The 14,498-nt window shown below is 38.6% G+C and overlaps 1 protein-coding gene across 5 annotated transcripts in view; it reads left to right on the top strand.

Annotated features, from left to right (window-relative positions):
- Positions 1 to 13,938, top strand: part of ZYG11B (zyg-11 family member B, cell cycle regulator) — a 74,044-nt gene extending 60,106 nt beyond the window's left edge. For all 5 annotated transcript variants that reach the window (XM_065913047.1, XM_065913012.1, XM_065913030.1 and 2 more), the window contains one exon: positions 9,000 to 13,938. In XM_065913047.1, the coding sequence (XP_065769119.1) occupies positions 9,000 to 9,190 (191 nt within the window). In that variant the 3' untranslated portion in view covers positions 9,191 to 13,938. The remainder of the gene's footprint in view (positions 1 to 8,999) is intronic.
- The last annotated feature ends 560 nt before the right edge of the window (positions 13,939 to 14,498 follow it).

The following is a 14,498-nucleotide window of genomic DNA, read 5'->3' as shown; positions in this document are numbered from 1 at the left end:
TGATTTACAATAATCACTTAATCTTTATTTTATGGTGTATTAGTTTCCTAAGGCAGATGTAACTAAGTACCAAAAATGGGTGGCTTAAAATAACAGGAACATTTTGTCACTCCATTCTGGAGGCTTAGAAGTCTAAGGTGTGAGTAGGGCCATGCTTTCTCTGACAGCTCCAGGGGAGAACCCTTCCTTGCCTCTTCCAGCTTCTGGTGTTCGCTGCTCTGTGTGTTTTCATATCATCTCTTCTGTGTGTGTGTGTCTGTTTCTGTGTCCAGATCTCTCCTTTTCATAAGAACATCAGTCACAGTGGATTAGGGCCCACCCCAGTGGTATCACGTAACTTCACTAATTATATCAGCCTACACCCCTGTTTCCACATAAAGTCTCATTCTGAAGTACCGGGCCTTAGGGGGTGTTAGGACTTTAACCTATCTTTTGAGAGGGATACAATTTAACCCATAACATTAGCTATAAATTTATTAAACTTGCCTAGCTACATCCCTATTGATGAACATTTAGGTAGTCTACCTTTTAATTTAAAAATTATACTCAAATGCTTGTTTTTACAGAGATAGTCATTGCATCATTATTCATAATAGGAAGTAACTCTAAGTAGCCTAGAGGTCCAGCAATAGGGGGATGTAAAATAATGTTGAAAGATCCAGACAGTGGAATTATAAGTGAAGAAGACATGATAGAGAAGTTTATAAGCAGAAACTTACATTCTGGGTCAGGACAGAGCAACTGGTCCCAGAGTAGCTCACCAACCATAAACAATAGAAAAATGGGGAAATTTGAAACAGTTTGTTCTAGACCTTTAGACAAAAAATTGCAAGGATCCTGATCCTTGAAAGGAGGGAACAAATGAGAGGGCTTTGTCACCTGGTTCCTCTTGGCCATGCCTCCTCCAGGGGCTTGAGGAACATGGTGGAGACTGGAACAAAGGGACTGAGAACAGCCACAGCCTGGCGGGGGTGAGGGGTGCTCCTAGTGGCCCAGGAAAGAAGGAAGCTGGCTTGCTGTTAAGAATCACAGATCCATGGGAGGACGCCAGCCTTTTCTAGTCAACACAGCTTTGCCCAAAGCCCAAAGAAAGCCCATTTCTTTGCCCAAAGAAACGTCTCCCCTGGCCACAGAGCAGAGCAGACAGCCTTCTACCTCCTGGAGGAGATGGACACAGGGCAGGCAGGGAGGGCTGTTGCAGGAGAGAACAAAAGTAGTTGTTTCTTGAATGAATAAGAGTGTGTCCAGGGAGGTGGTGTTGAAGTTGCCCACAGTGGCCAGTATGGGGAGTCTGGGAGGCCAGGACCCCTCAGAGGGGCCCTGCCATAGGGCCAGTCTCCACTTGGCCCTGTGGGCATGGGCAGGGCTGCCCTAAATGTCGTGCCAGGCACAGACACCCTTAGGGAAGATTTCAGTGGGTCCAGGGACGAGGGCTGGTACATCGATTAGGAGAGGGCAGCCTGAGGGGGTGGTGGCAGAGACCTCTCAGGATTGTAATCAGGGTTCCCAAGGTGAAGAGATGCTGGACCACCCCAAACTGGGAGAAGCCTCTGTTTTGGCAACCCTGAGTTCACCCTTGGTGGGCAGCTCACCGCTCATATACACGGACATGTGAATGGGCCTGCATACATACACAGGGCATGTGCTTGAGTAGATGACCGCACACTGATGTGGCCTGCTCCAGCCCACACGCAGCACCACCCTCGGACTCTGGAGTTCCCCTCTCAAGAGACCTGCCTCCAGTGTGCCTACCTCTGAGGGTCTCCCCAGGAGGGCACAGGCAGGGTGACTGTACTGCTGTGGGCCCTTGGGGGGGTGCAAGGAGGTCGGGGAGGCATGGGGAGGTCGGTGGGGAGGCAGGCCCGGTTGCAGTTCCAGTGGCCCCGCTGTTTGCCATCAGATCACACTGTGTGCTGAGAGTCAAGCATGGAACAAGCTCTACAGACTCCCTGCCTTTCTTCCTGGAGGCATTTACTGGAGTAGCATAGGAGAATCACGTACAGCTCAGCAATGTCATTGGATGGAGGAGACAGAAGTCCGAGTGCAGCAAGACTGAGGTGCCTGAAGTTTGGGGGCAGAACAATGCAGTTACATCTAGAAAGAACTCCGGAAATCTTCATAGGAGTTTCTTGAGTCTTAGGCTGAATACTAAGCTGTACATGCCTAGGGTGAGACTCCTTGAGGCCAAATACCGAAGAGCTGCTAACTGAACAACATGAGCTTACACAGGGCTGGAAAATATTTAAATTCTAAACAGTGGAAAGAACATAATACCTAGGGCTTTCACTGCAGATGCCAGAAGAGCCAGAAGAGGTTAGCCCTAAATTAAAGGCTTCTCTAAAGCAACCCTACAAAGCTTAGAAAACAAGTCTTGAAATGATCAAGCTGCTCTGCAAAAACTGTCTGCCAGAGAAAAACAAAGCACTCTTTTAAAAAAGACAGCAAAGTCTACACCCAACAATATGTTTAGTTATATGTTGGGTTGCTAGATGAGAAAAGCAGCAGAAAAATATGATCTATAACCAAGGGAAAAATCAGACAGTTGAAACAAACCCAGAAATGATAGTGATGATGGAGTTAGTAGGGGAAAATTAAAAACATTTTTTATAGATATGATTCAAGATTTTAAAGAAAATTTGAATACTAAGAGGAGGAAAAGTGAAGTATAAAAAATAAATAAAAATTTAACATGAAAAATATCTGAGTGAGCTTAAGAGTAGATACACAGAAGAAAAAAGGTCAGTGAAATTGAACACATAGCAATAGAGAATATCCGAACTCAAAGAAAGCTGGTTGGGAAAAAAAAAGGAACACCAGAAGTATCCTGATGTAAATACCAGGCAAAGACATAAGAAAAGAAAATTACTGAACAGTATATCTCATGAGCACAGATGAGGATATTCTTTTTAAAAAAATGTGAACAAACAGAACCTAACAGTGTATGAAAGGGACCAAGGAGTTTACTCCAAGAATGCAAAGTTGGTTTAAGATTTGAAAATCAATATGTTTCTATTACCAGACCAGGAAAGAAAAGCAATCTAATCATCTCTATAGATGCAGAAAGGCAGACCATTGGCCACTGCCTATGAAAGCAGGGATTTTTACTACTATTCAACTTTTCTATCCTTGCTGGGAAAACAGTTTGCAGTTCATTCCACAGAGGTGTTTTGGATTTTACCTTTTTCAGTCAGAGTGATGACCTTCCAAACAGAATGTTGTCTGTTTACCTTGAAGTTGCTGTCCACAAACCCGGCAACTCTTTGTTGGTTAGTGGAGAGCGGCTTGTGTGCCACTGTCCAAGTGACAATAGAATCTGGCAGCTCCTTTTGCAGTTCCAAAGTCAGTACTAGTGAGAAAGAGGCTCCCTTCTCATGAGTTATCCCCTCCTTACATTCTCCAGGTAGCATGACCCTATGTAAGCCAATTCCATTGTATTATTTAACTCTTCTGGGCATTGTCATTCCCATTAGAGTGTTTCTCTGACATCACTCGAAAACATTGTGGCTCTTTCAGGTTTGAAGATCATTGTTTGTCCTTCAGTCATAAGGGTAGCTTCAGTTAATGTCAAATAGCAAGGTAGAAAATGCCCTTACATGGAAATTCTTAGTCCAAAGTCCCAGTAGTCATCTCTGGTAGGCTCACAGGCTTTTGCCGTAACCCCCAGTCTGTCCTTCACATAGGACTGTCACACAGAGAATTTGTCCCTCCTAGCACTCCAGCCTCTGTTCCACACTGCATTGGCTAGGGCAGTCTTACTCGTTCCCTTTTAGCATATCCAATTAACATTGCTTGAAAGAAGGATTTATATGCTTTCTGTTTTATGATGTTAGGTAGGGAAAACATCCCCCAGTCAGTAAAATGTTCATCCTCATAATACAGTCAGATAAAGGAAATGTAACCACTTCACACACCAATTCTCCTACAAACTTTTACCTTAATTCTGTTAATCCTTATATTCCTAACTGCAGTCTCCATTAGGACTTCATCCACAGATTTTAATCTGATAATACTAAATAGGAGAGTGTTTCCCAGCTATACATAATCCTCATTTCCATAAAATATTCAGGTAGAAGAGGCACAGCTTCTTTATAGAAAGTCTGTTTAAACATTCCAACTTTCATAATCCTGTCAATCGTTACATTTTTATTTTCTCTCAGTCTAATTTTAGCCCACATCAGGGCTTCACCAGTGGGTTTTGGTAACTTCTTTACTTCTTGACTAAATTACCCACTCTTGTGCAAAATTCTTTAAGTCCCCAGTAAGGAGTCAAGCAAAGGAATCCTGGCCTTTTGTCGGTCTTTGTCTTGATTAGATAAAACAAATGCTGGTCAGGTTTGGATCCATCTCTAAATGCCATTGGCAACTTTAACCTTTAGTAACCATAGTTCTGACTATACAGACCTTTGTCGGCAAGGTGATATCTCTGCTTTTTAATATGCTGTCTAGGTTTGTCATAGCTTTTCTTACAAGGAGCAAGTGTCTTTTAATTTCATGGCTGCAAACACGGTCTGCAGTGATTTTGGAGCCCACAAAAAGAAAATCTGTCGGTTTTTACTTTTTCCCCATCTGTTTGCCATGAAGTGATAGGACCAGATGCCATGATCTTTGTTTTTTGAATGTTGAGTTTTAAGCCAGCTTTTTCACTCTCCTCTTTCACCTTCATCAGGAGGCTCTTTATTCACCTTCATCAAGAGACTCTTTAGTTCCTCTTTGCTTTCTGCCATTAGAGTGGTATCATCTATATACCTGAAGTTGTTGATCTTTCTCTTGACAGCCTTTATTCCAGCTTGTCATTCATCTAGCCCAGCATTTCACATGATGTACTCTGCATATAAGTTAAATCACAGGATGACAATACTCAGCCTTGATGTACTCCTTGCCCCATTTTGAACCAGTCTGTTGTTCCATGTGCAGTTCTAACTGTTGCTTCTTGACCAGCATACAGGTTTCTCAGGAGGCAGATAAGGTGGTTGTGATCCACGTAGTCTGGCTTTAGCGTAGTCAGTGAAGCAGAAGTAGATGTTTTCTGAAAGTCCCTTGCTTTTTCTGTAATTCAAAGGATGTTGGCAATTTGATCTCTGGTTCTTCTGCCTTTTCTAAATAAATCCAGCTTGTACATCTGAAAGTTCTTGATTCACGTACTAATGAAGCTTAGCTTGAAGGATTTTGAGCATTACCTTGCTATCATGTGAAATGAGTGCAGTTGTACAGTAGTTTGAACATTCTTTGGCATTGCCTTTCTTTGGGATTGGAATGAAAATTGAGTTTTTCCAATCCAGTGGCCACTGCTGAATTTTTCAAATTTGCTGACATATTGAGTGCAGCACTTCTAACAGCGTCATCTTTTAGGATTTGAAATAGCTCAGCTGGAATTCCATCGCCTCCACTAGCTTTGTTCATAGTAATACTTCCCACTCGACTTCACATTCCAGGATGTCTGGCTCTAGGTGAGTGACCATACCCATCATGTGTATTCGGGTCATTAAGACCTTTTATGAATAGTTCTTGTATTCTTGCCAGCTCTTCTTAATCTCTTGTGCTTCTCTTAGGATCTTGTTGTTTTTGTCCTTTGTTTTGCCCATCTTTGCATGAAATGTTCCCTAGTATTTCCAATTTTCTTGAAGAGATCTCTAGTCTTTCCCATTCTGTTGTTTTCCTCTTACTTCTTTGCACTATTCATTTACAGAAGACTCTCTTATTTCTCCCTGCTGTTCGGTGGAACTCTGCATTCAGTTGGGTTTCTTTCCCTTACTCCTTTGTCTCTCACTTTTTTTCTTTTCTCAGCTGTCTGTGAGGCCTCCTCAGACAACCACTTTGCCTTCTTGCATTTCTCTTTCTTTGGGATGATTTTGGTCACTACCTCCTGTACAATGTTATGAATCTCAGTCTACAGTTCTTCGGGCACTCTGTCTACCAGATCTAATGCCTTGAATCTATTCTTCTCCTCTCCTGTATAATCATAAGGGATTTGATTTAGGTCATACCTGAATGGCCTAGTAGTTTTCCCTACTTTCTTCAATTTAAGCCTGAAATCTACAATAAGAGTCTGATGATCTGAGCCATGGTCAGCTCCAGGTCTTGTTTTTGCTGACTGCATAGATCTTCTCCATCTTCAGCTACAAAGAATATAATAAATCTGATTTCAGTATTGACTGTCTGGTGATGTCCATGTGTAGAGTTGTCTCTTGTGTTATTGGAAGAGGGTGTTTGCTATGACAATACTCTTGTTAGCCTAATCCCTTAAATTTATTTGTCACCTCCACTGTATTGACTCAAAATGTTTTCAAGTCATATGTCTGATAAAGTGCTTGTGTTCAAAATACATCATGTACTCTGAAAACTTATGATAAGAAAACAAAATGAGTAAAAAAACAAAAGAATGGACAAAAGAGTTGAAGAGTCTCTTCATCAAAGATTTACAGATGACAGGGAGACCTCCCTGGTGTCCCGTGGTTAAGAATCTGCCTTGCAATGACGAGGATGCAGGTTCGATCTCGGGTTGGGAAAGGAAGAGCCTCCATGCCAGAGAACAACTAGTCTGTGTGCCGTAACTACCGAAGCCTGCGTGGCACAACTAGAGATCTGTGCACTGCAACAGAAGATCCTTCCTATAGGACACAATGAAGATCACATGCGCTACAGCTAAGACCTGACACAGCCTAATGAATAATAAATAAATATATATTTTTTAAAGTTTACAGATGGCAAATATACATGTATGAAAAGATGCTCAACATCATTAGGATATATGTATAGATCAATGCAGTAGAATTGAGAGTCCAAAACTAAACCCATTCATCTATGGCCAAATGATTCTTGACAAGGGTGCCAAGACAATTCAGTGGGAAAAGAACATGTTTTTCAACCAATAGTGATGAGAAAACTGAGTAGGCATGTGTTAAAGAAGGACCTTGCATGCTTATCATGCCTATATGAAAGTTAACTCAAAAATGGGTTATTGGCCTAAGTATAAAAAATGCATTTACATATGCATAAACACATAAAACTTTTAAAAGAAATAGATATAAATCTTTATGACACTGGATTAAGCAATGTTTTCTTAAATAGGACACCAAAAGCATAAGTCATAAAAGAAAAACTAATCTGATTTAATAAAAATTTTTAACACGTTTGTACTTTAAAGGACATCATCAACAAGGTGAAAAGCCTACTCAGAATGGTTGAAAATATTTGCAAATTATATACCTAATGAGGGACTTGTTTTCAAAATGTATAAACACAATAATAAAAAGAAAAATGACCCAGTTTAAAATTGGCAAAAGATCTGAATAGACCTGTCTTCAGAAAAATATACACATGGCCAATAAGCAGATTAAAAACAGTTCAACATCATTAGAAAAATATAAATTAAAACCATAATGAGATACCACTTTATAACTGCTAGGAAGGCTGCTTATAATCAAAAAGATGGACAGTGGCATGTGTTTATGAAACAACTGTATCATTCATCGATGATGAGATTGAAAAATTATACAGTCATTTCAGAAAACAATGATTTCTTGTAAAGTTAAACATACATTTAGCATTTGCCCAGCATTTTAGGTGTTTCCTCAAGATGAATGAAATGAAAAGTTCACAAAAAACTTATATTAATAGGATGATTATAGCATTTTTAGTCACTGTAACAAAGTGCTGGGGGTCAGGGGAGAACATCCAACAAATGTCCAGTACAGTAACATTAAAAACATGTGGTGTTTTTAAGCTGGAATACTTCTCAGCTTAAAGCAAAAGAACTACTACATACAGGTAATAACTTGAATACATCTTAAAAACATCATGTGGAACAAAAGTAGACAGACACAAGATTACATACTGGATGAGTCCGTTTATATGAAAGTCTAGGCAAAAATCTACATCGCAGAAATTAGAACAGTGGTTGCTTGGGATAAGAGGTGCAGGAGAGATTGACTGCAGAGGTGCACAAGGAAACTTTTTTTGTTGAAAATATTCTATATCCTGACTGTTGGTGGTCACACCAGTGTATCTGTTGTTCTTGTTCAGTATCTCCTGGAGTTTGCTCAAATTCATGTCCATTGAGTCGATGACACTATCCAACCATCTCATCCTCTGCCTCATATAACTATAGATTAAATTGGGTGTATTTATTGCATGTAAATTAGACTTTAATAAATATGACTAAAACTAAAAAAATTTAAAAGGCACATGTACAGTAAATTCCCTGGTGTTCCAGTGGTTAGGACTCTGTACTTTAACGACTGAGGGTCCTGTTTCAGTCCCTGATCGGGGAACTAAACTCCCACAAGCCAAATAGCACAGCCCTCTCCCTACCCCCAGCCCTTCAAAAAAAGCATGTGTGCAAAAAAAATATATTTTTTTAAGTTTTAAAAGTGTTTTATTTATTTAGGCTGCATTGGGTCTTTTGTTGCGCACCAGCATTTTCTGGTTAAAGCAAGCAGGGCTACTCTTGAGCTGTTGTGCTCAGGCTTTCCATTGCGGTGGTTTCTGTTGTAGAGCCTGGGCTCTAGGGCTAAGTTGCCTCAGGACATGTGGAATCTTCCCAGACCAAGGATCAGAACCTGTGTCCCCTGCATTGGCAGGCAGATTATCAACTACTGGACCACCAGGGAAGTCCAAAAAATTTGTTTTTAAATAATGAACATTGACATATACAATATGACTGCCATTAAATTTTTTTAAACATTGGAAATGAATTAAAGTACCTATCTTACCCATGTTCTGGGGTCAAAGAAATTTTCTTTTCTGGACTGCCTGTCTTATGGTTATGATTTATATATACATTATAGAATATATATATATAATGTTATGAGTGTTATCTGTGACCTGTATGTGAGTCCTGTAGTGTAATGTAACATCATTGCAGAGACATTTATCAAGCTCTAACTTATGTTTATGGGCAGTAATAAAACAGCTTAAATTTAAGTGAATAAATAAAAATTATTCCACAAAAAAGGGAGTTAAGTGTTTTAAGGAAAGCTCTTTCTCCTGTTTTCTTTCAGCTTCAAGGTACTGCAGCATGCTGATTGAGGAAGGAGGGTTGCAGCATTTATACAACATCAAAGAACATGAACAGACTGATCCCCATGTCCAACAGATTGCTGTGGCCATTCTGGACAGCTTAGAAAAACACATTGTACGCCATGGGAGGCCACCTCCCTGTAAAAAGCAGTCCCAGGCCAGACTAAATTGATAGCCATAGGTAATTGGATAATGGAGTCACAGAAATTCTTTTTGTGATAAATTCACTCGGAATAGCTTACCCTCTGTGATGTTTGGGGGGTTTCTCTGATAAGAGTCATAAGATGAGTATGGGATTGACAATGTACAGTACTGCCCATGTGAACAGTCTCTGATTTGTCTTGTGATTTTTAACTTATTAGGCAAGAAGGGTCTCTTCCTTCATCATTGCCTTTTAGGAAGATTTCCACATCTTTCAGTGTTTGAACTTACCTGTGCTTAAAATTCTACAGTTTTATGATGAAGTTTGCACGAACCCTTAGGCCAGACTTTTCTGATTTTTAAAGTCCCTTCCAATCAGTTTGCAGCTTCAGATAAGCTGTTAACTTGATTGCTGGCACTGCTTCAGTTGTAAATTTTATACTGCTTCTGTATAAAATGCCTTTATTCTCTGTCTGTGTATCTTTTATAAGATGTCCTTCTTAGTGTGAAAGAATGGAAATCTGAGTCCTCCCCTTGTGAAAGCTACTTACTGGCTAGTGCCAGGATGGCTGGCAGAAAATACATTAAAAACTACTAAGGGAGAATAGAGGTTAGGAACTGGGAAAAGGCCTGCTCTTGAGGTATTTTTAAACTGGGACTGGCTGATCTTCTGGAACCCACCTCTCCTAAGACACTGAGCAGTAGCTTGTTCTTCGTATTAATTTTTGGAGGCGTGGACTGCTGCCTCCTATACAGACTGCAGGTTACTCTCTAGAAATATTTCTCCAAGCTACCACGGTGTAAAATATTACAGCATTCTGTGTTAGATATTAATTAACTGTCTGAATCTCTTTATGTCATATTGTGAAAAAATCGTCTCTTGCTAAAACTGACCATTCTTTTCTCTCTATTTCAAAGTCATTTTGTTCGGTGGAATAGAGACCATATGTGGTGTTACCTGGTCACTTAAAATAATAATTAACAACAGTAAATTTTGCCACAAGAAGTTAATTTTCTTTTGTTTCAAAATACATGTATCTTACTGTTTTCATGTTGGGGAAAGATATCCACATCTCACTGCCAAAAATAAATAAGAAGAATTAGATGATTGTTAAGTGTAATGATTCTAGTTGCAATGCAGAAAAGGAAACATTTTGTGATAGGTTATTTTTTAGACAGTTGTCTTTTCTTTAGGAGAGTTGTTATAGTAAAGAATCAGTTATCAGTAATGGCAGTTGGGAGGCAGCAAGTCACCAAAAGAGTTATTTTCTATTTTAAATTTTAGGTTGTGAATAAGGTTAACCTGCAGTCTTAGATAACTGCATTTTTTTCATAGACGGCCAAAATGTTTTCAATAGAGATTTTAAATGGTACATTTAAATCATTGTGATCATTCAGAAGCATTTTTATTTAGAAAGGAGCTGGCTTAGTAGTATGCTATTAACATTTTGACATACACGTTTCATACCACTATCACAATAATCATACTTAAATTATTTGGTACTCCTTCACAGAAATAAAAACTAAAAGAAAATAGGTATTTAGAATACTAAAAACCATTGTAAATTGTGGGTTAATTCTGACTCAAAGAATTTTTATAGGTGTAAGATAAATTTTCACAGATTAAGTATTTCAAAGGAAATGGAAAATTCTTTTTTAAATGTCCCCTTTTCCTGGATTTAAATATCTAAGGCAAAATGTAGAAAATAGGAAGTCCTACAGTAGCTTAGAAGTTGCTAGCTGGGTGGACCATTTCCATGTCTTTTGGCTTATGTAGTTAAGGAAAAGCCTATATGAGAAGATTGGCTTCAATTTTCTGTTGTATCCTATTTAAAACAAAAGTCCATGCTCCTTGTAGGCTAATCCTAGGATTTTTGTCTTTATAAATTGTTTTCAAATATGGCTAAAAATGTATGGAAAACAATTAACCCCTTCATTACTCAGAATAACTTGTTGATAGATGAAGACTCAAATATATTTAAATTGAAATTTACTATTTTGAGCACTGGTAATGGCCAGATATTTCTGAGTCTTAAAAGCAAAATAATTAGGCATATCCCAGATAGATAAAATTTTTAGTGCCTTTGTGATTGGGATGACTCTTAAAATTGTGTATCTAATTATGGCACAGAATTGTCTATAAGATCTTAAATCTGACTACAATTCAGTATATAGTATATAATAAATTGAGGGCTTCCCTGGTGGCTCAGATGGTAAAGAATCTGCCTACAATGGCAGGACACCCGGGTTTGATCTCTGGGTTGGGAAGATCCCCTGGAGAAGGAAATGGCAAACTATTCCTGTATTCTTGCCTGAAGAACTCCATGGACAGAGCAACCTGCTGGGCTATAGTCCATGGGGTTGCAAAGAGTTGGACATGACTGAGCAACTTTCACTCATTCATATATAAATTATGAGGTATAACTGGCCTGTCTCTTAAGATAGAATCTATTCGGCCTCCTGTTTGCATTTGTACACTAGAATGTAATGAAACTTGGTGCCTTCAAGGGTTACCTCTTCAGTGGGTTAGAGGTGCTGTTTCAAGCACAATTTAGACTAGGGTTGAACCACTCATTGCTCAAATCATTGGTGCGCTCAGATATTAAAATTATCACTACATAAGTCCACAAACAGCAAGGTTTAAACCTACTAAAGGAAATGGGATTAGACTTTTTAGACTGCAATGATGCATGTTGTTATCAATGAGTAAAACAAGAGCAGTCTGAAATTAAAACAGAAATAATTAAGGTATATCATTCTTCCCATCAAGTAAATTTTGCTGTTCTCGTTATACTCTAAAAAAATCATTTTGTCCTTTTGCAGGTGAAACATAAATCAAGTAGTAATAAGCTACTTTACTGTCTGGCCAAATACTCAGTGGCTACTGATCTTAGTTGAGAATTTTAAAAATGATATCAGACTCACAGACCCAGGAATTGACCTTAAATGTTGCTGCTTCTCACTCCTGGACAGAAATGCTATTTGGTGGCACTAGTCAATTCAAGTGAATGACCCAGGTGGAGATGAATCCCACACGGCAACTGTGAAAATTTAATGGAAATTTAATTTCATATCTTTGGTTTGCAAGCTTCCAAAGAATCAGGGATTCATGTTTTACAACACTGGTCCTGAACATCCAGCTTAGGAAGTTGATCTTGCTGGTGGGACCTTTTGAGTTGGCCCTTTATCTCCCCAGTCAAGTCACTTGGCTGTATTTTAAATTATGCATTGCTCAGGATAGTATTGGGCCATCTTCTAGATCTTTGGAACACACTTTGATGAAAACATATTTTGTTTCACTGTGTGCTGAATTAGGGTAGAATCAATTAATAAACCATGGTTTTGGCTTAGTGCTTTAGAATGTCTGACATTGTCCCTCCCCCTGCTCTCTACCCCTTATGAAACGCTGTGCAGCAGTACCCAAGGTTGAAAAAGAGGTCATGAGTAGCCAGGAAAATAAACTTCTGTATTGTATATGTTGAAACCTACCCTTCTCCTGCCTTTTAATAGTATGTTTACATTATTTGGTTATTGTACAACTTTTATCTTGAGATAAACAGTATTAAACTGAAGGTATAAGTTAAAGGCAGTGTCATACTGTCAGCTGATGTGGGCAGTTTTATCTGTATGTTACTTTTTTGGGGACTTTGTATGGCTAGGGTTTCCAAGTAGTGTTCTGAGACAACTTACAGAGAGGTTTGCAAACTTATGGTTTCCCTCTGAAATCCACTGTAGCATTGGATATTGAGTATTTAAACTTTACCATTTGCTTTGTATTGACACATTTTTCATTTTTTTGTGTTAACTCATGAACTGTTTATTTAAGTAATAATGCAAATCCAAGCTTCATCCAGTGATGAAAATAGCAGTATGATAGAAGATTTTGCTGAGCGTGCTTAAAATGGGGAATTGCTTTATCTTTTTTAGTGTTTCATAGATTTTGCATGACATGTACACTCCTAATTATGCATTCTTTGGTTTCCAAATCTTAACCGAAGACATTCAGTGTTAACCCAAGAAAGAGCTTTCTCTGCCTGTTTTTACCCTCCCCCAATATTTTTAATAAATTATGGGAAAATCAATGCTATTTCTCATTTTCTGGATGAAGCAAAGCTCTGCTGGAGAGCACAACCTAATTGCATAGCTAGACAGAATGGCTGTTAAGAATATTTAGAAAATCCAAATATATCAAATTATGAGAAATAATAAATAATTTGTTAATAATATGTGCTTAATTTTTGAAGTTACTCTGGAAAATTGTTCAAATTGGGTTCTTTTAAGCTTATCTTAATTAGCTTAAAAGCAAGAAGCTACTTAGCTAATGAAAGCTGTAACATACTTCATAAAAGCAGGAAATTCTTGAGAGCATTTAATAATGGGAGGGCGTTATGTCAAGATTTATACTCTCAGATAACCTGTAAGAATAAAATTTTAAATCCCTGACTTTTGTAGAATTCCCACTGTCAAATTCTCACTGACTTGTGAGTGTGGAAAAAGGTATCTTTTGCTTGCATTCTGGTAGAAGAGTTCAACTCTTTTCAAAAGATATGAAAAATTCATTGGAAAATATGTATACATTTCAAAGTCTCCCAGTTGTCTGGACTGAAGGCACTGTTCTCACTATGGCCAGATGAATGGGAGTGTCCTGTACCTGAATCATGCTAGATATTAAATCAGGACATCGTTAGGTATTAATGTTGTGTGTACAGATTTTTGTTTGGGGTTTTTGGTTTTTTTTTTTTTTTGCTTAAATAAATGTTACAAATTTTATGTAAAGTGTGTCTTGTCTACATTTCTTCTAGACATTTGCTTTAAAATTTTAAACTAATGCAGATTCCTTGGTCATCCACTTATAACAATTAATCTCAATTGACTTTCTCAAAGGCCAGTGGTTTTACTGCAAAAATTTCCAGTGGTTTTTTTTTTTTTTTCAGGACCTGGAACTCCATTCATTCATTTCCTTTAATTCCCATGCTAGGTGCTGTTTGGGCTTCCCTGGTGGCTCAGACAATAAAGAATCTGCCTGCAATGCAGGAGACGTGGGTTCGACCCCTGGGTCAGGAAGATCCCTTGGAGAAGGGAATGGCTACCCACTCCAGTATTCTTGCGTAGAGAATTCCATTGACAGAGGAGCCTGGCAGGCTACAGTCCACGAGGTCACAAAGAGTAGGACATGACTGAGCAACTAACACAAACACAGGTACTGTTCATGTGTTGGAACTTATATAAGTCCTTCAGAAAACTTATAGTTTTGTCAAGAAGAGAAAGTAGTAAACAGATAAATATTACGTAACACAGACCACTCCACAGTATTTGTTTAGAGCCACAGAAACTATACC

Source organism: Muntiacus reevesi, chromosome 1, assembly GCF_963930625.1.
Source record: "Muntiacus reevesi chromosome 1, mMunRee1.1, whole genome shotgun sequence".
NCBI lineage: Eukaryota > Metazoa > Chordata > Mammalia > Artiodactyla > Cervidae > Muntiacus > Muntiacus reevesi.
The sequence above is the reverse complement of the archived record's forward strand: the minus strand, read 5'-3'. Positions and strand labels throughout refer to the sequence as shown.